At 36.3% G+C, this 23,422-nt stretch overlaps 1 protein-coding gene across 6 annotated transcripts in view; it reads left to right on the top strand.

Annotated features, from left to right (window-relative positions):
* ETV1 (ETS variant transcription factor 1) overlaps positions 1-14,007 on the top strand; it is a 93,793-nt gene extending 79,786 nt beyond the window's left edge. For all 6 annotated transcript variants that reach the window (XM_059396765.1, XM_059396768.1, XM_059396766.1 and 3 more), the window contains 3 exons: positions 905-1,074; positions 6,538-6,639; positions 11,175-14,007. In XM_059396765.1, the coding sequence (XP_059252748.1) occupies positions 905-1,074; positions 6,538-6,639; positions 11,175-11,396 (494 nt within the window). In that variant the 3' untranslated portion in view covers positions 11,397-14,007. The remainder of the gene's footprint in view (positions 1-904; positions 1,075-6,537; positions 6,640-11,174) is intronic.
* The last annotated feature ends 9,415 nt before the right edge of the window (positions 14,008-23,422 follow it).

Consider the following 23,422-nt stretch of genomic DNA (forward strand, 5'->3'; position numbering starts at 1 on the left):
AAGAAAAATGAATTTTTATTCCTGCCAGTTAAGGAAGTGGTAGTGCCAGTATGAAGGTGTGGGGAAAAGATGGTATAATAATCCAATACGCCCTGAATTATTATGAGATTTTACTAATTTATATAAAGTATAAATTACTTAACTCAGAGTTTAAGAATAAATTTCCTTTGAGATGGGACACCTAGGTGGCTCTGTCAGTTGAGTCCAACTCTTGATTCTGGCTCAGGTTGTGATCTCAGGGTCATGGGATCAAGTCCCACATCGGGCTCAGCATGAGTCTGGGTGGGTTTCTCTCCCTTTCCCTCTGCCTCTCCCCCTGCTCTTTTTCTCTCTCATATAAATAAATAAATTGGTGAAAATAAGTAAATGAATAAATAAGAGAGTAAATTTGCTTTGAAATATTTGCAATAAAATTTGCAATTTTTTTCATGTGGCATTGCAAATTATAGTGCAGAATTTGTACAAATAAAATGCCCAGAGCTTCGAATTGATTACTTCCTCTTTTATGTTTCTTAGAGCAGGGAATAAAGTCATTAACAATAAAAACAAGAGGAAGTGGGATTGGATGATATGGTTTTTAGATAAATGATTGTGAAAACAAAGAGATAGTTGTATAAAATTTTAATAAGAAAATGACATTCGTGGATTTACTCTACACCTGTTTGCATTTATTTTGACCCTTACATGTTACATATAGTTGTTTGTAAGTTTGTACAGGTTCTTGGTTTACATAAAATCGTTTAAATGTTTTAAACGATTAAAACATTTAAAATGGTGATGTGATATTTCACAGAAACCCATAAAGTGGTTGTGGTTTAACCATTTTCATGATTGGTTTAATGTAAATTTTAGAGAAATGTCATAATATTGCTAATAATAGAGACTTCAACATTTTTTCATGTAGGAGACATCAAACAGGAGCCAGGAATGTATCGGGAAGGACCCACATACCAGCGGCGGGGATCCCTTCAGCTCTGGCAGTTTTTGGTGGCTCTTCTGGATGATCCTTCAAATTCTCATTTCATTGCCTGGACTGGGCGAGGCATGGAATTTAAACTGATTGAGCCTGAAGAGGTGGGTTGAGTAGATTTTTATTGGGAAAATTGGATATATTACAAGATAACAAAACAGTTATTGATGAATATGCTGAAAATGTATTTTTTTAAAAATTTTAAAACATTAGAGAAACCTTCTGAATTAGAAGGTATGCAAAGTTAAAAAAAAGAGTCTTCATTTAAAACAAGAAAAGAACATGACCCCTATGTACATGCAAATGGAGTATTTTCCTGAAGAACTTCTCAGTTCAATTTTCATTCTCTCCAGGTCTAGCTTGAGGATGAAAACTACTGTTATTATCACAGCATAACCCACCAATAGCATTTTGGATCTCTATAGAAAGGTGACTTTTATATAAAATGTTTGAATCTTACTAAAGTTGCTTTCTTGGCTACTATTAAAATTGACTTTAGTTTACATTAGTCAAGAAAGCAATGGATGACTTTTTCTTTTTTTAAGATTTTATTTATTAATTTGTCAGAGAAAGAGTACATATAAGTAGGGGAGTGGCAGGCAGTGGAAGAAGCAGACCCCCTCACTCCCCGAGCAAGGAGTCTGATGCGGGACTCAATCCTAGGACCCTGGGACCATGACCTGAGCTGAAGGCAGATGCTTGACCCACTAAGCCAAGCCAAGTCATCCAGGCACCCCTGGATGGATTAACATGCCTATGCCCGCTTATATTGGCTGTAGGGTCTAAATGCCTCAAAAACATGTAAAATCTAGGAAGATATCCAGCTATTTTTTTTTTTAAAGATTTTATTTATTTATTTGACAGACAGAGATCATAAGCAGGCAGAGAGGCAGGCAGAGAGAGAGGAAGGGAAGCAGGCTCCCTGCTGAGCAGAAGGCCCGATGCGGGGCTCGATCCCAGGACCCCGGGACCATGACCTGAGCCGAAGGCAGAGGCCTTAACCCACTCAGCCACCCAAGCGCCCCATATCCAGCTATTTTTGAACCCAAAGTGATTAGTTTAGATTAGTATAGACTGGACATCTACAATCTAGGCTAATGGGCCCATACATCATAAAGTTCCTGCCCTCTGAACATTCATTCATAATCAGATAACATGTCCTTGTTTGATATCCAGAAAATAAGTCCTCTTTCTTATTAAAGGGATGATCTGATTCAAATTTGTATTAAAAGAAGTTGGATGTAAGAAGAGCTAGTTAGCATAGTTTTGTCTACTTCAGATTCTATCAGTACACTAGTAGTCTAGAGGGTTAGCTTTGCATTTCCATTGCCCTAACCAAACACCCAGGCACAGAGGGCTCAATATCAGAATTTGAAAATATCTGTATCTAGAATTGTCTAAGGCTTAATTTGTCAAAGGAAATTCATTTTTATGTAGATGTACTTAAATGATGTAAGTGAAAGACCCATAAAAATGTGAAGCACTAACAAAGGGAGACTGGAAACACTTACTGTAAAGTAACTTGAAAGCCTTTTAAGATGATGGCAGTGTGTGCTCTCCGCCATGTTCATAATCACTGCAAGAGTTGTTCAGCCTAGAACTGAGGACCTTCAGTGGGAATTTATGTCAGTCATTCCCCTTTACCTATGGCTAAAATGAAGTGAGCAGAAACAGGACTTTTTGTTTTTGCCATATATTTGTTAAGATGGAAATAGTATGGAATTATGTTGGTCATTATTGATCTCGGAAGAATAAAATCCTTATGAACGTAATTAACTTCTTTATTTAGCAATTGTTGACTTTCATGATGATCAGGTTGAATAAGTAGAAAAGAAGACTTGAACGGATGTCCATTAACTTCATCAGATTCTGAATTTCTGTGATTTTTAAATGCTGGAAAGACATGCTGTTATATCTTGAAATGACATGCCGTATGTCATTCAGAATGACAAACATTTAGATTCCTTTTCTGTGGAAGACCTATAAAGTAAAAAAGGGCCAGGTGATTCAGAGTTAGTAGACCATTTCCAAAGAGTGACTAATTCAGTGATTGTTCAGTGAGTACTAAGCCTTCTAAGGCTTTTGTTCAAAATGAAACATCACATTTCTAATGCCGCTCTACTCACCGTTGGAATGGCTTCCATTAGGCAATGGCTGTGCCATTTAAATTTATTCTTTGGAAAGTCTTTGTGAAGTTTCTTCACCCTCTGTGGCCCACTGTCACCCTTCTGGTTGTACTGCATAGGAGCTCTTTGAGGGTCTCTGTCAGCATGGCTCCTGGAAGGTGCTCAGAAGCCAACATTATAGGAGATAACTCGTTGGCTCATTTCTTTTTATTTCATTTTGCAATTTAAAATGATATTGTGTGAGACTGTCGTCCCCTGCTGATTATCTTATCTGCTCAGTGTGTTTGGGTAACATTAGCCAGCACGTGCTCTTTAACATCTCTCAAATTTTTGAGATATTTGAGATAATGAAATGTTATTTTCAAATTAATCATGGATCCTAGGGAATTGTCTCAGGGAACAATTAACATAGCAAAGCATCTCTATGACTCAGAGAAAAAGTCTTTCAAAGATATTCAGACTTGATGAGCTAGAAGAATTACCAGGAAGTCTGATAACCAGGACCTGATTGTGGTCTCCAGGTTTATGTTGGGTATTCAAACATGATTTTTAAAAATCAGTTAATGCTTGAACTGTTACATTTTCCAACCTAATTCATTTGACAGTGAGAGTGATTTTTTAAAAAAGATTTTATTTATTCATGTATTTGAGAGAGAGTTGGGGGGGGGGGGCGAGGAGCAGAGGGAGAAGGACAAGCAGACTCCATGCTGAGCCAGAGCCCAACATGGGATTTGATTCCATGACCTTGAGATCATGACCTGAGTTGCAACCAAGAGTTTGACTCTTAACTGCTTAATCGACTGTGCCACCCAAGTGCCCCAAGAGAGATTTTTATAGTGCAGGTACCTTTTCAGTTTCCTCACTAATTGTTTTAAGTTTTTACTTGAAGGGGTATCTGGAAGTCACTGGAAGTGTTCCACCACCTCACCCATTCCATGCTAAGCATGTTGCCTTGGCTTTTAGCGGTGCAGGAGAGAGCAGTGATGGGTGGCTCACACATGAGGGCTGAATGGGCTTTCTCAGTTGGTAGGTGTCTACCAACTGGAAATTAGTTGTATCATCTGTTGACTTTAAGTTTCAATCTTTTTTATTATTGTGGTAATAACATTTAACATGGGATCTGCCCTATTCTCAAATTTTTAGGTGTCCAAGACAGTATTGTTAACTGTGGGCATGTATGGTAGAGTACATCTCTAGAACTTACCTTGCATAACTTGTCTGCATCTCACAGGCATTTTGTTGTGTCCCACTTCCCTTTATGATGCAGGTGACATCGAATGAACCCAAACAGCTCTAAGAATATATTCTGTTCTTTAAAAATATCTAATACCCACTTGTGCTTAGAATTAACTGGCATCCTAAAAGTCAGACTGCTTATGGTCTCAAAAAAATCATCGTTTTCTCCCTAGAGACTTCACCACTGGGTTGTCTTTTTTTTTTTTTTTTTTAAATATTTGTTTATTGATTTTTACGAGAGAGAGAGCATACACAAGCAGGGGGAGAGGCAGAGGGAGAAGCAGACTCTCCGCTGAGCAGGGAGCCCCATGCAGGGCTTGATCCCAACACCCTGGGGTCATGACCTCAGCGGAAGGCAGATGCTTAACATCTGAGCAACCCAGGCACCCTCCACAGGGTTGTCTTAAAGTTGGTTGCAAGTATTTTACTTTCTAGGTGTACCCTAGTAAATTTCTAGAGGAGAATCATTTATAAATGAAAAGGTATTCAGGAGCGCCTGGGTGGCTCAGTAGGTTAAAGCCTCTGCCTTTGGCTCTGGTCATGATCTCGGGGTCCTGGGATCAAGCCCCTCGTCGGGCTCTCCGCTCAGCGGGGAGCCTGCTCCCCCCCTCTGCCTGCCTCTCTGCATCCTTGTGATCTCTGTCTGTCAAATAAATAAATAAAATCTTTAAAAAAAAAAAGGTATCAGAAACTGGTGTTTAATTTAAGGTAATATTAGGAGTTTATTTCCATGGTCCTTCCAGGTTAGCATGTTCAGTTGCCTAATCTGCTAAAGATTTGCTGATGCCCATTGTTAGGTTCTTCAAAAGACATTTTGTTTCGATAGTATGGCTTTCATTTCTTAATGCCACCCTCCCATTGCACTACTGCTTCAAACACTTACATTAAAATGAATTTTATCTCTGGAAAATTCAGAGCTGCCTGCTGCGGTGACAGGATGCGTAGTCATGTTCCTGTTACGTCACATCTCTGCTGTACTGATGCATGGGGGCTAAATTACACTGTATCCTCATTCAGGAAATACAAATTAGGGAGGAAGAAAAGAGCAAGGATCAGTATTTTTGACAGAAAAAAGACAAAACAAACCCCAGGGAAAGGTAATTATTAATAAAGTGGAGAGCGACAGAACGCTCTCTCTGAAAAGCAATCTATTTTAGGCTATGTGAGACAGCAACAACCTGGAATTTCAGAGAAATGAAGGAGAACCCTAACCCTATTAGATCATGTTTTTCTTGGGGTTGCCTAGGTATGCATGACAGCTGCAGTTTCTGCTCAGACAAACAAAATATGGAAATTCCTGAGAACCTGAATTTAGCTGGGGTGGCGAAAGTAGGCTACTCGGTTCAGTGTGAGGCTTCAGCCAGCCCCGGCTTGGGGGAGGGGGCACGTATAATCGAGGAGGGAGGTTTCCTTGAAAAATGCCGCTGTGCCAGCCAGCTAAGTTACTCCTCCAAACCCACCTCCCCAGAAGCTCTGAGATTTTTCACCAAACCACAAAGTGGACATTCTGCTTTAGAGATTTTTGTTTGTGGACTCGTGTTCTTGGTGACCTTTTCCACTTCCTTCTTATTTTTAGTATCCAATTACTGTTCTCTAAATGAATGCTTAATTCCCTAGTTCAGTATTGGTTACAGTTTTATTCTGATGCTGCTTCGGGCAATAAAAATTATTTGCAGTTCAGATTATGAATTTGTATACTGTTTTCTCTGGTACACATACAGTGCCACTTGTTCATTCTTTGGTCTCAAACAGGATATTTTTTTCTCTAGTTTATCATAATCTCAGAAAACATCTTTACAAAGAGATTGCTAAGCTGTTCTTGGTCTATAGGTTTTATCAGAAAAACTAAGAAGGAGAAAAGAGGCAGTATATCTCAGAAAGGGAAACTTGCCTCATTTTGGTGAATTGCAGCCTGTTCATTCCCATTGTAAACACATCCCCTTATTTCCATTTAATTTTGTATCCAAAACAATAGTGACAAAGAATTCTATTGTGAAGTTTCAGAATGATCACTGCACGCCCAGTTTAAAAGCAAACCAGGACACAGGGAAATTCAGACCATGATAGCTTTTGCGTCTTTACTTCTGTCTTTAATTTGGATGTGTTTGGAAGATTTGGAAGTAATGGATTAATTCACTAATGTTTTATGAAATATCTTGATAAGGTAATACTTAACACTACAATGTCGTTCTGTATTGGTGGCAGGTGGCCCGGCGTTGGGGCATTCAGAAAAACAGGCCAGCTATGAACTATGATAAACTTAGCCGTTCGCTTCGCTATTATTACGAGAAAGGAATCATGCAAAAGGTGAGCAGCTACAACAGCATTAAAATTCATTGAAATGTTGCACATTAATCTGCATGTCATACTTTAAAAGCCACGTATCATTGCATTGCTGAAGCAAGGTTTTCACTCATTTTAACATATGCTTAGCTCTTGGTTTTGGTATGAGAAGCCTTTCTAGTTATAAATTCATGGGTATTATAGACCCAGGCAATAATACCTTACAGAAACCAGTAGACTTTCTGGAAGTCCCAACTTTACCGTATTTGGTAAAAAAGTGTTTCAGTACTAATAGTTCCACATTTTCCCAAAGTTGTCAATAGTCTGCTGCATTCTCCACAATTACATAATTTTGAAATGCTTTTGTTTATGGATTCCAAAACTAACTGAATTCTTACGTTCACCCTCCTTGTTCTGATTCTTAAAACATTCAGAACATTCCTTGTTCTCCTGCAAAATCTTTTCTTCTTGTCTGAAGTCTTGCCTGGTTTTACTGGTTGACAGCTTAGCTACCTAAAAACCATTTGCCAAAAATCACAATTTGATATTATTTCATTGGTGAACGAAGTTACGTTACATGTATTTTATTTCACAAGGGCTTCTCTTAATATTTGAAGGTGGCTTTTAAAAAAGTTAAGATAAAACAAATGGAATACACATAGAACAAAATATAAAATTCTCGAAGAAGGTAATGAATAAAGAAAAAACATCGGATATCTGTTATTGTTACTCCTTCAGTGTTGACTGTGTGTTCATTCCAGCTGTCTAGACTGTGAACTAAGTTTATGATTTATCGCTTATGAACATTACTGTTTGAGTTTGCTTCTTTTGTTCATCGGGCGGACACAAACATAGGTATATATTGCAGATGGTGGCCTATTTTTATACCACTAGAGTTATGCCAAGAAAAACTAGACCAGTAGCTATGTGAAACATACTAGAATGGAGGAAACAGCATCTTGGAGTTTTTAGACCAAACAGAATCCGTGCTCTGGAGCTTTCCGGCTCAGGAGTTAGAATGCCCAAGATTCTTGAGAAGGCTGAGTTCATTACTCATTTCCTATTTCCTGGAATCTCACCTTCAAGGCATAACCCTTACCTACCTGCCTCATTGTCTTCTCCACCTCATCCCCAGGGTCAGTTTTTAATTCCTCCCTTCCTCCTCACCCACCTTTCCCATTTGCAGCCAAATCCTTTCCAATGTGTTCCATTCCTTCCATTTCCGTCACCATCTAGCTGATTTGGGACCCGTGGAGTGGGCTGGTGCCCTAGGTGCTCAGTCCCCGCGGCAGTGGGGGGGGGGGGGGGTTGGGGGGTAGCTGTCAAAGAAAATGCAGGCAGGATTGAGGTTTGCATGCCACCTTCTCAGTGGTGGGTCACCGTTTGGACAGCTTCCTCTCTTGCTAAATGGTGTTGTTCTTCATAAAGCTGTTGTTGTTATAAAAAAATAAAATAAAATAAGGTAAAACAGACTATTTGCAACTATTTCTGTATCAGCTAATATAGACTAGAAAAATGTATGCGACAGAGCTTTTGGGGTGTCGCTGCATCATAAAGAAAGCATAGGTTGTTTCATGGTGAAATACACGAAATTGAAATCTACTTCTAACTAGCACAAAAAAAGGAAGGCTTTTTACAATCTTTACAGACATATTTACTCCCTGTCTTCATACGTGTCGAGCCATTTTACTTGCTGCTCTTTGACACACCTGTGACTCCCTCATAGCCTCACTGATGGATAGCGTTCCCTCTGTACAGTGTCTTGCCTTGTGATTTTACCTGATATTGGTACCATTCTAATGGTAAAGCAAATTCTAAGAGTCCCTCAGAGGGAAAGTATGCTGTCCTTAAAAAAAATAAAAAAGTTAAAAAATAAAAGCAACCTATGATGTACAATTTTATATTTCAGTGTGTAGGGGAAATGTTTATATGTCCACACTTGTTTATAAACTTAAATTATGTATGTATGTGGTATATATTCGGGACAATTAAATGGAAGGATTAGAAATTGAAATAAAAATAATCAAATGGACATGTAGAAAAACCCTGCTTATTTCAGTAGTTCTGAAAGAGATAAATGATGGAGTTTGGCTTTTAGACTGTGGATGTGTGACCTTCTCTTTCAAAACTTAGAAATACCTAGAGAAATCTATGCACATATTTTAACAGTAGTTATTTGTGGATGATATAATGAGAAATCATTATTTCTTTTGATTTAATGTATAATTTTTAACTTTCTGCCAGTTTTTTATGTTACTTCTGAGATTTAAAAAGTTAACATAATTTAAATATCTAATCTTTCAAAGCACAGTTCAAAAGATACTTGCTTGTTAAATTCTGATTCATTTCTCCTGTAAAATTCGCGTTTTATCTATCTCAGCATTGTGGTTTGAGTATATTTAATGTACAGCATTTTCTAGATTGTAATTGTATTACTAATAATGAAAGACATTATCTCCCTTGGTAATTATCAGCCCTTGTTCTAAACTCCATGACATTTAACATAGTTCAATAAATAGACTAGTAGTTCCAAAATTTTTTTTTGTAAGAAAAATAGGAGGCTGTGAGTTAAGACAGACTCCTTAAGAGATTTTATAATCTTGACTGGATGCTGTACATTTTAATTCCCCACAGTGATTTATGAAATCATTTCTAATTATAACCAATAGCAACAGGTTAGATAAAAAAAAGCTACCAGTAGCCCAAAGCAAATACCTCTTTTTCTGCAGCTCCAAACAAAACAAAGCAGATTATTAAATGCTCTAAAGTATGCAAGCCATTTATTTTTTTTTCTCAAAATGCTTTGAAAAAAGAAAAAAAGGGAAACTAGGATTTTATGTCTTAGCTTTGTTTCTGATATTGCATGTTTTTACTTTTGTGGCAGTTTCTCCTTCATGAACTTAATTTCCTTTTTATAAGGGCCTAAAGTAAATAAATTTACACCAGTTTCTCTGTTTGCCTTGCAATGTACTGGAGACTTCCATCTCAGTTTTACAGGAGGCTTTCCAAAGGAGCCGTTCCCACTTCTCTTTCCTAAAAAAGGGAAACTGAGGACTGATTTAAGAAACATGTCTAAGTGTTCACTGTTTTCAAACCTAGGAATATTTAGGTTATTTGGGGTCTCTAAATTGGTTCCTCTTACAAGGTAAAACATCCAGGATGAAACAGTGTTCTAAATCTTGAGTCCAGAAGAGTAGCACTCTTTGGTGGTTGATTCTTATTTTCCAAACATGTACAGATAGTTTATAAACCAAGAACTTAACATTCTTCTTCTACACAAAGCAACTAGCAGTCCCTTTTTTTTTTTTTTTTTGATACATAGGAACTGAGAGGCATTGAATAATTTTCACCTTTCTAAAATTACTAATCTCTGCATATATGTGAAGATTTACCTCAATGTCAGTACAAAGAATTGTGTTCATACACACACCCTCTGCCACTCTCCACCCCCAACCCACCCCTGCTTTTTTGAGAGCCTCAGTTTTATCTATTAATGGAGGGGGGTTTGCATATTTGTTTCACTCAATTGTTTATAATTTCCTAGAGAAACATTAGTCTTCAGAATTTAAGGTTGGGACATGTCATTCCCTACAAATTATGCTACTTCTCCTTTATTTCAGGCAGCTGTCACATTTCTTTTTCTCATTTCCTCCCTATGTATTGTATATTTTAAATTCCCTTCACTTTTTTACACCTCTTACTTCAATTTGACACTTTACACACATCCTTAACTTCTGTCTAATGCATCTTGCCTTCATTTTTAAAAGTGATGTATCCAGGATAATGCTGTCCTCTTGATCCATCTTTCATTTAAATAAGGCTATGCATCTTTTGTTTTTTTTAGATGAGAATACACAATGTCAAAAAAAAAAGGGGGGGGGGGAACAACCAGTTCACCCTGTGAACCAGTGAGTCATAGTCTGACCTTATTAGGAACCCAGAACATTTTTCTTTTAAGATTTGGAAGTTTAGGTTTTCTACAGTTTCAGAAATGTAATATTAAGAGGGAGACACTCACCTTAAAGGTCCAGTTTTTTTTTTTTAATAATATTACAATTTAAAGCAAAAAGGAAAAAAATTCAATGTGAGATGCCTGCATGAAATCACCGACCCCCTCCCCCCCTACACACACATAAATACCAGTGTAAATTTACCTTTATAGTAAAACGGAGAAAACTACTAAGCTTTCTAGCTGTGTCTGGAATTAATATAATTATTACTCAAGGTCAATCATTACTCAAGGTCACATTTCCTTCTATTGAACTGAAGTTTATTCCACAAAGTAAGGGCTTTTTTTTATGGATATCTGCTAACACTTGGCTGCTTTCTGACCTATTAAACCATGTTTTTGTTCTTTTCTTTCCCCGTTCTTTCCCATATGGGGATGATGAAAATTGTGGTTCTTCTGAAGTTAATTGACATAAAAACTTATGTCTGTGTCAGTGTACCACATAGCGATTCACTGTTTGTATATATCATGACATGATCACCCGGGTGCGCTTAGTTAACATTCCTCACCATACATAAGGATGGGTTTTTCTCTTCCCTGTTTTCATCAGGTGGCTGGAGAGAGATATGTCTACAAATTTGTGTGCGATCCGGAAGCTCTCTTCTCCATGGCCTTCCCAGATAATCAGCGCCCACTGCTGAAGACAGACATGGAACGTCACATCAATGAGGAGGACACGGTGCCTCTGTCTCACTTTGACGAGAGCATGGCCTACATGCCCGAAGGGGGCTGCTGCAACCCCCACCCCTACAACGAAGGCTATGTGTATTAACGCAAGGGACAGTCACGCAGGGCCTCTTCTCGTTTCTCCTCTTTCTGCAGGTTGCGGAGAATCTCTCGAGTTCTCTTCAATCTTTGTTTGATTTTTGTTGTTTGTATTTTATTTTTAAATAATAATACACAAAAAGGGGCTTTCCTGTTGCATTATTCTATGGTCTGCCATGGACTGCGCACTTTATTTGAGGGCGGGAGGGAGTAATCTAAACATTTATTCTGTGTAACAGGAAGATAATGGGTGAATGGGTCGGGGAACATGGGGATTACTTTTTACTTAGGCTTGGGATGGGGTCTTACAGGTTTTACGTATGATGAAGCTATATCATGTTTATTTGATTTCCTAACAACGTAAGAAAATGTTCATTTTCTCTGGGTATCTATGGTACAGTTAATTCACATTGTGTAAATATCCACTTGGAGACTATTTGCCTTGGGCATTTCCCCTTATCACTTCTGAGTCTCTGCAAGGTGTACAAAAAACAAACAAAAACAAAAAAACTAAAAAACAAACAAAAAAAAAAACAAAAAAAGCTACTGTAAATGGCAATTTAATTGTTAGAAATGACTGGTTTTGCACCTGTTGTAAAAAGGTATTTAGAGATCGCATTTGCTGTTTTTTGTTTTGTTTTGCTTTCTCTCTGACTCACAGAGGATAACCATAAAATGGGTCTTTCTCTCTGCAGTTGAGTGATCACCATGACTGTAAATGAGGGGCACAAATTTTGGACTCTGGCTCCAAACTGAGTCACAGGCCAGTAGCATTCCGTGTACCTGGTGCCACCTTGCTGTTCAGATACAAATCATACTGTCGTTTAAGTATTTTGAAGCCCATTTCAGTTAAATAATGATATGTCATGATCCTTTGAGATCTTCATTTAAATGTTAAATCTGGGATCACAATGAAGCAAAAAAAAAAATCTCACTTCCTTCAGTACATAAAGAAACATTATTTAATTGATAAGAATTAACTGTACTAAATCACATATTACGCTGTTCTAGATACAGCAAGCACTCCTTAAGAAAAATATCCAATACACTAAATAGGTACTATAGTAATTTTTAGACATGGTACCCGTTGATATGCATTTAAACCTTTTACTGCTGTGTTATGTTGATAACATATATAAATATTAGATAATGCTAGTGCTTCTGCTGCTGTCTTTTCTGTAATATTCTCTTTCATGCTGAATTTACTATGACCATTTATAAGCAATGCAGTTAACTACAGATAGCATTTCAGGACAAAATAGATGACTCAAACCATTTATTGCTTAAAAAATAGCTTACGCCATGCTATGCTCTAAGCAGCTTTAATGCACATTGACAAATGAAGAGTAAGCTTCAGCTTGCTAAGGGAAACTGTGGAATCTTTTGTAACTTTTGGTGAAATAGAAAATTATTTACAAATTGTCAAAGACTCCAAGGAAGTTGCTGTATGACATAGTGCTGGCACTGATATTCATCTTGTTTTGGACACTTGTGTAAATGTGTTTGGATTGTTTGAAAGAAGACTTAAAGATGTAAAGTTTCAAAGATTTTTGTTTTGTTTGTGTTTGGCATTTGGAGAAAATATTGAAAGCAAGTTAAGTTGTTTCATTCACCTAGGACAAAAAAAAAAAAAGTGAATGGTGTTATGATATCTTTGAATAGCTTGCTAAACCATTCAAAAAAGAAGCCCGAATTTTGCTCAATCCATCAATATCCCAGAGGAACAACATGTTTTAAGCACCTAGAGTGAAATGTTAAAGAAGAAAAAATCCTAAACACAAAGCCAGAATGAACATATTAAAGCATTTCTTGATGAGCACAGGAAAGATTGTCAAAAGATGATTTCCGGGCTACCCGTTTTCCTGCGTGGCACAGATCACAGCTCGTGTATCTAAATTGAACAGTTATTGGGAAACCCACATGCATAATCAACACTACTCACATTTAATCCTACAAAAAGGCCTATTTTTAATTTCAGCATATGTATGTAACCTGTGATTTCAATGATTGTTTCTGCATATACATTATATATCATTTGGCCCATTATGGGCTAATAAGTATGCCTTAAAAATGAGAACTTTTCCCCACCACTATGCTCATGTGGCCATTTATAGCACTTAGAGTAAAAACAAATTTTAAAATATTCAACTAAAGATTTATTGGAAAGAGTATTACCATATTGAGAGGAATTGAAAGAGAAATTAAAAGTGGGTCTTTAAAATACCATCTAAATAAAGTTGTATTGAGGATTCTTTTTTCCCCCTCTTTTTCTTTTTTTCCTTTTTCTTTTTAAAATTCTTGTTCTAATTTCCCATTGGGGAAGAATTCTGCCATGACTTATCTTAAGGGATCAGAGGAAGAACTGGTATTAATTATATATTTAAGGACAAACTTTTTCTGCTTAAGGTAGTGACTCACAAAACAAAATGAGTAATTGGCCAACATTAAGGATATTTCCAGTACAGAAGGGTTCAAAACATTGCATTATAAACTCTTCCGAAATGTATTCTAAGGTTTTTCTTTTTTCTTTTTTTAAAGTTCTGTTTTTATTCTACTTTTTGTTCGCTTGTGGTTTTATTTTCAGATAGATTAATAAATCTGGCAGCTGATTTCTGCAAGATTCTTGTGTTTTGAATTCCTAATTGAATTGGCTACTCAAACATAGAAAGCTAATTAAAAATATAATATTTTCCTTCAGTTTGATAAACTAAAAGAAACTTCTCCCCTAATGTTTGCTGCCTCTTGATGATGACATGCTTTACTCAAGAGACTGATTCCAACAAAGAATCAAAGATTATATCCCAAATAACTAATGAAAAATGACTTCATAAGTTATGTCTATGAAGAATGCTGAAAAATAAAAATCCACAAAGCTAACAGTGTAGAGCAGTTCTCTCAAATCCTAGAAGGATCTTTGAGGTCATTTATTTGAACCTCCTTTGTACAGATTGTTTTAACTTCTTGTAGCTTCTATAACAAAGTTAATAGTCTGAAGCTACACAAATGTATCCTTTTATAGTCCTGAAGATCAGAAATCCAAAATGAGTCTGAAAGTGCTAAAATCAGTGTGTGTAGGGCTTATTCCTTTCCAAGGCTCCAAGGGAGAATCCCATTCAATCCCATTCTAACTTCTTCCACTTATAGAGGCTGCTGACATTTCTGGCTCCCCGCCCCCCGCTCCGGGCTTCATCACTCCAACCTCTGTTTCTGTGGTCACATCCTTTTGTCTGCTAAAGTCAAATCTTCCTCTCCCTACCTCTTCTAAGGACATTTGTGATTGCCTTTAAGGTCCCTCTGGGATAATCTCTCCCTCTCAAGATCTTTAACTTGATCATATGTTCAAAATCAGTCTCATTCACAGAATGCCAGGATCAGGACATGGCTGGTGGGGGGGCGGGGGTTGGCGGGGTGGGGAGCACGTGAGGAGGGTGCTGTTATTCAGTCTGTCCTGTAGTTAAAGACAGGAGTGAAAACACGGATTGGTTTCCACTTGGGCAAAAAAAGTTCTATTGATGGAGGTAGGATTTGAAGTTACTGAAGAACAATTTTGTTTGCCATTGTAATAGTTTTACTTCCCAGAAATGGCACTGAAAGCATTCTTTTAAAGTTCACCTGTTCCACGACAGCATCCGGTAATCACATCAAGCTTTTACATTATCTAATAACCCCTCATGTAAATATTATGTAATGAGAGAAAAAAAGTAAGGTATGATAATTACAGAGTACTAGCACAGTTAATTCTGTTGTCCAAGCCAGTTATATTTTTTAAATAAATTTCTTTTTGTGCTAGTATGACTTGTTACTGTATGATCTTAACATCTGCAAAAGATCATTATTTTTTAGGTAACAATTATAGAGTATGTCTGTTACTCAAAACAATTCTAAAATATGAGTCAACTTATCTTTATATGACAAGAACAGAAATCTTTTACCCACTATTATAGCATTTAACTAGGTCATGGGAGTTTCTAAAATGAGTTTCTTGGTCTATCAGCCAACACTTTCCAGAGCTTATAATGACAAAACATTAGAGAGAAGGTCATTTGAATGTTTTGTACTGGGCATCTTAAAAGAGAAAAAGTAAAATTTAAAATAAGCGTGTGAGCTACTTTCCAGTTGTAGTTTGACATGAAGAAGGGGAAATAGACTTGTTAAAAAAAAAAAATACATGAAAGAAAGAAGGAAATTGGGTCAAAATAATAAAAGGAAATTTAAAAAAGCCTATTGAACATATTAAGCAGTTGTGATAAAAATTTCATAATAGCCAAGATTCCAGAAGATAATCAGTGTTGGACATGGTACTGAGGAATTTGGCCTAATACTCAGAACTGAACTAGTATTTTCATGTTTTGACTTTAGTGGGTTTTTTTTTTTTCTTTTTAACATGGCTCATTTAGAAAGATTTGTTTATTAAAAAAAAATTATAGAGGTGCCTGGGTGGCTCAGTGGGTTAAAACCTCTGCCTTCAGCTCAGGGGATCGAACCCCGCTCGGGTTAGGGTTAGAGCCTGCTTCCCTTCCTCTCTCTCTCTGCCTGCCTCTCTGCCTACTTGTGATCTCTCTGTCAAATAAATAAATAAAATCTTTTAAAAAATCATAGAAAAATGAGTTTAAGAATAGAGTGGACACCTTTGTAGAAGTAATGATTTTAGAATGTTAAATGGTATATAAAATAGATATGGTTTAGGAATCCATATGTAGGGTAGGATTTTTGTTTTTGTTTTTGTTTTTATTCCGCATGTAGACTCCAGTATTCTTATTTACTTCCATTCAAAAGTGATATTTATATTTCTATAGGGAATACATTTTTAATTCACGTGGGTGTATTGAAATTATAGTTTGAGAAAACAGGTATGAAATTTGTGATTATAGCAAATTAAATATGCTCAAAATTTAAATCTAAAATAAAAGTCCAGAAACTGAAAGTATTATCATTGATCACTCTGGATGGTGGCAATATCTCAAACTGATAAAGGTTGCCTAACTTTTTGACTTGCTTCTAACCACCTGAATCATTTTAATCATTTGATGTATGACCAAGGCACTTGAGTAACCTGCTGCCCTTCCCCCACTTCCAATGTACCATTCTCTGCCTTAAGGTAGGTCCCAGGACACCAGATAAATGTTTGTCTAGTTTTATGTTCTAATCTCTTTTAATACATTGTTTCACTTAATCCTTTCAGCAAATGGGAAGAAATCTAGAGAAGGGAGCTATCTATATCACTTCAGTGACTGCCACGTACCAGATAGCACGCATGCTTCTGTCACTCATTGGCTTTGTGGAGGAGAAGCTGAGGCTCGTGGCAAAACAAAAATGTCCTTGTGTCAAGATGTCATGTGGTCACAGGCAAATTCATAAAATCTACTTTTTTTTTTTCTGTAACATGGACCTAACTACTTTCTTGATCTAAATTTCTACTGACTTAAAAATGTATGTAACAATGATTCACATTTTGCTGAAACACAGTCTTACTTAAAACATTTCTTTAACCATTTTTGAATAGTCTTTATAGAAAAATCTGACAAGGAAATCAAGTGCTATTTAAACACAGCCAACATCAAACTATGATTTTTTTTTTCCAAGTCTTTAAGCATTTAGAAATCAAAATGATTGAAGTACCACTTTGTTGGTGGTGGTGTTTTTGTTTTTGTTTTTCCCCTACTGGAGAAGGATATAGCTTAATGCTACCAAAAGAGACAGATGTACTGATAAAATTCGTCAGAAAGTTGTAAACACTGCCCCCATGATTTATGCTATTAGACAGGACTTCTGAAAGTAATACATTTTTCAGAAAACTTTTAAGGCGCAGTAAATTTGAATTTACATGTTTCAGAAGAAGCAACAGATTTTTAAATTAGGAAGTGGGACTAAAAGCATAGAAACTATTTGATGAGGAAATCTTGATTTTTTTTTAAATGTTATCACTGCAAAGGGGACTGTGACATCTTATATACATTTTAATTTTTTTAAATAGTTAGTAAAAATACTTGTCCTATAGTGTAACATGAGTTTAACTGGAGAAAGAAAAATGTGGGGGAAAAAATGAGAGAGAAAAAAATGCAGGTGGCACTGCTTTTTAAATTACAATTTAAAATGCTAGCCTAATTTTACTACTGCAGAAGTATTTTGCTTTATACTTAATCATAAATATTAATTTTTTTTTAAAATGTGGTATAATATATATTACATAAAACTTGACATTTTAATCATTTTTAAGCATGTGATTCAGTAACATTAATTACATGCAGAATGTTTTGCGACCATCACCACTATTTCTAAAACATCTAGATCCTTTTATTAAAATATCATTAAAAATATCACAGGACATACTTTGTTATATTTAAAAATTAAAAAGGTAAAATATGCAGCTTTTTTTGCTCTCTAATAATTCACATTACTTGTAGTTTCTTCATTAATAGGTTGTTCTTGGTTTTACCCTGTAGTTTAATGGCTTTATTAAAGAAAGAAAGAAACATTATGCATAAACACTATGTCTACAAAGCCCCGATTATTGTTGCAGGGAGAGAAGTTCATTTAGATAACCAGCTTATTGGCTGTTTTGAAAATAACTCCGTTATGTAGGTGTATGTTAACAAATAAAAAACGTCCCTTTACACAATCCATGTCAAGCAGTGAACTGCTGTTTTGCATTCGTGTTTTTTAAATTTGAAGTGACAGATTTGATTAACATCATAAAAACACAAGCATACTAAAGGTTTGCTTAAACATTTGAGTGGTAATTTCAGATATATATATACATATATACACATATATGTATATATATTTAAATTCATAAACCTAGTGGATTAAATAATAATATTTAATTAATTAAACGAGGCTGTCAAGATAAAACAGGCATCTCTCTACCACTCTCTCACCATATTCTTAAGTCTAAATACTAAGAACTTTCTAAATGAAAAGAAATTAAATATTTTTCTCTGACTTGGCAGATCTCATATAGATTCCTCTCAAAATCTATTCCTTGCATTATGGTACTCAAAAACATATATTAAGGTGGCTTGTTTAGAATCATTCACTTATGGAGTAAATTTTTGCTTCATTAGTGAAAGGGTAGCATGTGAAGAGATAATCTATTATTATATTTAATTTTTTCTTAGATATATACCAGACATAAATGTGATACATTCCAATTTTGTTTGTTGATTTTTACTTGTTTCATGAATAGCTTGTAAATAGTAAATGTTACAAATAACACACAAAATTGCCATTCTAATTATTTTGCATGCTTACTCCTGAAATTCAGTATCAAGGAAATTATGAAATGGAATCAACTGAAAAATGACTTCTTCCGCACAATTTGCTGTTATTTCCACAAAAAAGTTGTGATTATGTAGAAACCCTGAGGCAGTATTTCTAAAACCAAAGCAAGGAGAAAAATGAAAATAAATGTTTGGATAATTTAGATCCCAAAGGAAAAGTACACTGCATACTGATTTATTCATTGAGTGAATATTAATTCATTCATATTAGAACAGACTTGAGATTATTCATTCCAATTTGCTCTATGTTGGGAAATCCATTGATTTAATCTCTCAAAATCCCCTGATATGAATCTTCCACAAATTGGTATTAAACACTGTTATAAAATAAGTTGATTGTGTACTTTCTGCAAATTAAATGCCCTATTCCATAGGTAGACCATATGGAACATACAACAGATTTATAAAAAGTGATCTCTGCACTCAAACTAAAGAAGACTAACCAATGTAAATCTAACACACACACAGAATGATATGATGTAGTGTATCAGTTAAGCTGAAATAATCTATTGTTTAATGGACAGACTCTATGTGAAAGAAATATGGTAAAGAAGTGGCCTTAAGAATGTTAGTGACAGTGGAAGGAGGGATGCTTTTCTTTTTAAATATAATTAGTGTGTAAATTCAATCCTGCCTATTACCATAAAATGAAAATAAATAATTTGTCACTAAGCGTAATGTGGCCCATAAAGCAGGAGGATGGTCAAAATTTACAAATCAAGACAGGGCAGACTGCCTACTGTAACTTCTCAACTTCTTTTATCCTGAACATCTTGATTAAAAATGTTTATTAAATGCCCACTCACTGTGTATGTATACACACTGGGATATGTCACCGTGTCTAAAAGGGTCATAGTATTAGTTACGGTTGAAGGTTTGATGGTTCCAAGCAATGATAACCAACTGATGAGGTGCTTTTCAAACCCAAGAGGCCCCATTTTGCACATGCTGTAGTTTCCCTTGTTACCCACCCTGACAAATGTCTCCTGTCCCCAACCTACCACTGATGCTTTAAAAGGCCAATAGCGATGAATAAAGAGTCTTCTAACACAAAGTTATTTCCGGTCTTTGATGCATTCCCTCAAGTTGCAGTGGGAGTAACTAACTGCTTTATAGCAGAGAACTCATAGGTGGATACCTAAGAATCCCTGAGATACTGGGTTATTCCCCATTTTCCTGAAACAATTTACTTATTGAATCTGCATATTATTTAACAGTGCCCACTTTTCACTCTCAAACTCTGGAAAATAACTTCGCTCTTTTCCTATAGATAAGAAGGCCTGATTAGAACGCTCCTTTTGGGTTGCCTCGCACGATGACTTTTTGTGATTGAATCATCACACTGTCCCTCCCAGACAGATATACTTGAGGTAATCTTTCCTGGACCCCATAAAATTAACCCCCTTCCCCTCTATATCTGTGATGACTCATAATATTTATCAAAACATTAATTTTTTTTTATATTCCAGTATCTTCTATTTTATCAGTCCAGGAATGTAGAAGTTTACAAGCATTCAGGACATAGGCATCTATATAAGTACCTGTGGGGCTGAGCTGGACAGATTTTAAGGTTTATGAACTTTAGATATGTCCTCATAAAAATGAATGCGCTGTGGCTCTACCTGTTTTAAGTGGAAAGGAGCTTAGTAGAGGATAGTTAAATGTCAAAACCAATAGATATGATAAAGCACTTAGGTTTTTAAAAAAAAAAAAAAACCCTAGTAGCAAGAAATAACGATAAATCTTTTCAGATCACCATTACTGAGATCAATTATTACAAAAACTATCTTCCCATGTGAACACCACTTTATTTAAGATTCAGAGTCCAGGAGAGAAAACTCAAGAGTTGGCCCTTGGTTTCTGTCTTTACTCGTTGCCTGTAAAAGGGTGTGGAGTCTTTCTTCTGGCCCCATCAAACCCTTGTGCAATTGATAAGAAGTAATTCCCTCAAGTCATCTACCATAAAAAGAAACAGAATTGCCTGCTGGGTGTCCAGGGTTTCACAGCCCCTAAAAATAATATTATCGTTCACCTTCTGCGTGGGAAAACTGCTGAATATAATGTCCCTTTTGTTCTTCCCTTTCCTTCAAGAGCTCTTTGATTCCTACAGGACCTTAAAGGCTGCTCATGTGGTATACATAGGCATAAAAGCAGTGATTAGAAAGAAATGGGGATGCTTACCAAGTTCTTGAAAAGTATCATCTAAGAGGAATAATGATGAGAACAAAATAATACAGATACAGGGCTGGTAGTCTATGGTTTGGCTAGGCTACCATAACAGAATAGCACAGACAGGGTACTTGAAGCAGCAGAAGTTTTGTGTCAAGTTCTGGAGACTGGGAGTTTAAAATCAAGGTGATAGTAGGGTTGGTACTTTCCAAAGGGCAGACCTATTCCAGGACACTCTCCTTGGCTTATGGTTTGCCTTTTCCCCCTGTATCTCTTCACATTGTCTTCCCTCTGCTTCTGCCCCTTGGTCCAATTTCTTCTTTTCAGAAAGATGTCAGTCATATTCAATTAGGGCTCACCTTCATGACCTCAACTTAATTCACAGCTGTGAAAACCATATCTCCAAATAAGATCACATTCCAAAGAACTGCAGTTAGCACACCACTTACCTCTTTTTTGGGGGGGGAGGATTCAATTCAGTACATAGCAAATATTCAAGTTATGATCAAGTGAAATGGAAAGAATCCATTAGAATGAAATAATTCTCATCCGTTGAGTATGAGATTCAGACTTAAGAGTTAAATGACAACTCTTTCTTATTTTACATGAATGATATGGGTAAAGACAATTGCATAAATATAACCAAGGCATTGCCCTTTATTCTCAAAGATGTTTGAAATAAATTATATTCTCTTCATAGTGTTCTTGTACCTCCCCCAGTTACCACCTTCCTCGAAAGATGTTATAGGAAAATGGGACTAAAGGGATTGCTCACATAATAAATTGAATGAAAATCTAATCTGAAAATGTAGGGATAATAAATGGGAAAAACAAGCAATGGAAAAGCAAAAAAAGAAAAATGTTGCTGTAAAAGAACTGGTATGTTCTTGCTGTTCTCTGCTGTTTAGGACTTAGAAACTAACTATGTGCCAGGAGAAAAATCTATAAACAAAAAACACTATAGACTTTTCTGAGCTGAAATGAGAAGTTAGATGAGGAAATTTGCATTGAGCACTACTTATCATTTAAGCACCATTGAGCAATAAGCAGCATGGGTTTACACAGAACAAATCATGCCAAACAAATCTGATTGCTTTTTTTTTTTATTGAATTACAAGATTAGTGGATGAATGCAATGTGGCAAATGTAATACATTTGGATTTTAGCAAAACATTTGATACAGCATCTCATGAACTCAAAAATGAATTCAAATAGTCAGGAATATTAACACCGATGTAAGGAGTGGAAATTAAATGAAGGATTGCAAAGAAAAAGAAGTAATAATCAACAGTGATATGGCAGCTTGGGAACACATCATTATAAGGTGCTACAGTGATCACAAGATTTATTCAGTACATATTAACATTCACACAGCTTTCTCAGGCTCGATAAAAAGAAACGGAATAAATGATACAGCATGCACCCCATGATTTCAGACAATGTATACAATCGATGCAGATTTAGGGGAAGGAGAAAATAGATTTGACCTCAAATACTTTTGTTGCTTTTGAAATCAGTTATTTATGTCCCTGGATCATTTAATTCACTTAGTGTTCTAAGATTCTGTCACGATCCTGTCATTTGATCTTTTTTCTGTGTCTCAGGACGAGCCAGTGCTTTGTCACCTAATCTGCCTGGCTTTAAACAAAAGAACCACCAAGAAACTAGCGCAGACTCTCTTGGTCATCTGACTCTTCAGCATTCAGGAGTCTTGAATTCTCCCATGGTGTGTGGACCTCAAGATAGAAACTGCCCTCAAGGTGCAAGTTAACTACGACACCTAATTAAATCAATAGAAAGGACTAGAAACATTGCAGTGAAATTCACAGCTGATACTGAGTTAGGAAGTATTGCTAAAAGCAGTGAGGCCAGTAAGATGACCGTGGGGCCCTTCCCCAGCTGAGAAATGCTTATGGCAAATGCAAAGCACACAGGTGAGTAGGCAAGGGGAAAAGTCAGCAATAAGGCTGGAAGTTGCAGCAAAGCGACAGGGAACAGCAACACACACGTGAGTTTACCACGTCAGCCCTCCCCCAAGAGCTGTAACGTGCTGTTGGATCTAATATGTAGGTTTGAAAAGGATGCATCAGTTTCTGAATACAGTGCTAAAGTCCCTTCTGGAAGACTGAATGTATCGCCTTTGGAAACATGGTTTTCTAGGATAATAAGAAGGTACAGAGGGAAATCATAGTCTAGCCACCAGAAAAATGGCTATCAAGTGGCCAGGATAGGCTCATGGTGAAGGATCAGGATGTGTACAATATTGTTCAAAGGGGAAGGGATGATCACATTTGTCCGCAGATGTGTAACATCTGTTAAGGGAAGTAGCAGAAGCGAATAAATACTTTTATAAAGGGCAGGAAAACACCTAACTGGAAAAAAAAAAAAGATAATGAATAAATGCATGGCCCCATTAGTAAAAATGAAGATCCTGAGAGGGGGAGACACTCTATGTCTGAGAAACAGTCTTCAAATTTCACCCTTTGATAAAAGAACTGATTTAAGAATATGCTGTAAAATTAGAAATGCAACGGCTTTTTCAACAAGGTGTTGTCAGGAATATCAGAATCCTTGTGACAAACAG

The sequence above is a fragment of the Mustela nigripes genome, chromosome 4 (assembly GCF_022355385.1).
Source record: "Mustela nigripes isolate SB6536 chromosome 4, MUSNIG.SB6536, whole genome shotgun sequence".
Classification (NCBI taxonomy): Eukaryota; Metazoa; Chordata; class Mammalia; order Carnivora; family Mustelidae; genus Mustela; species Mustela nigripes.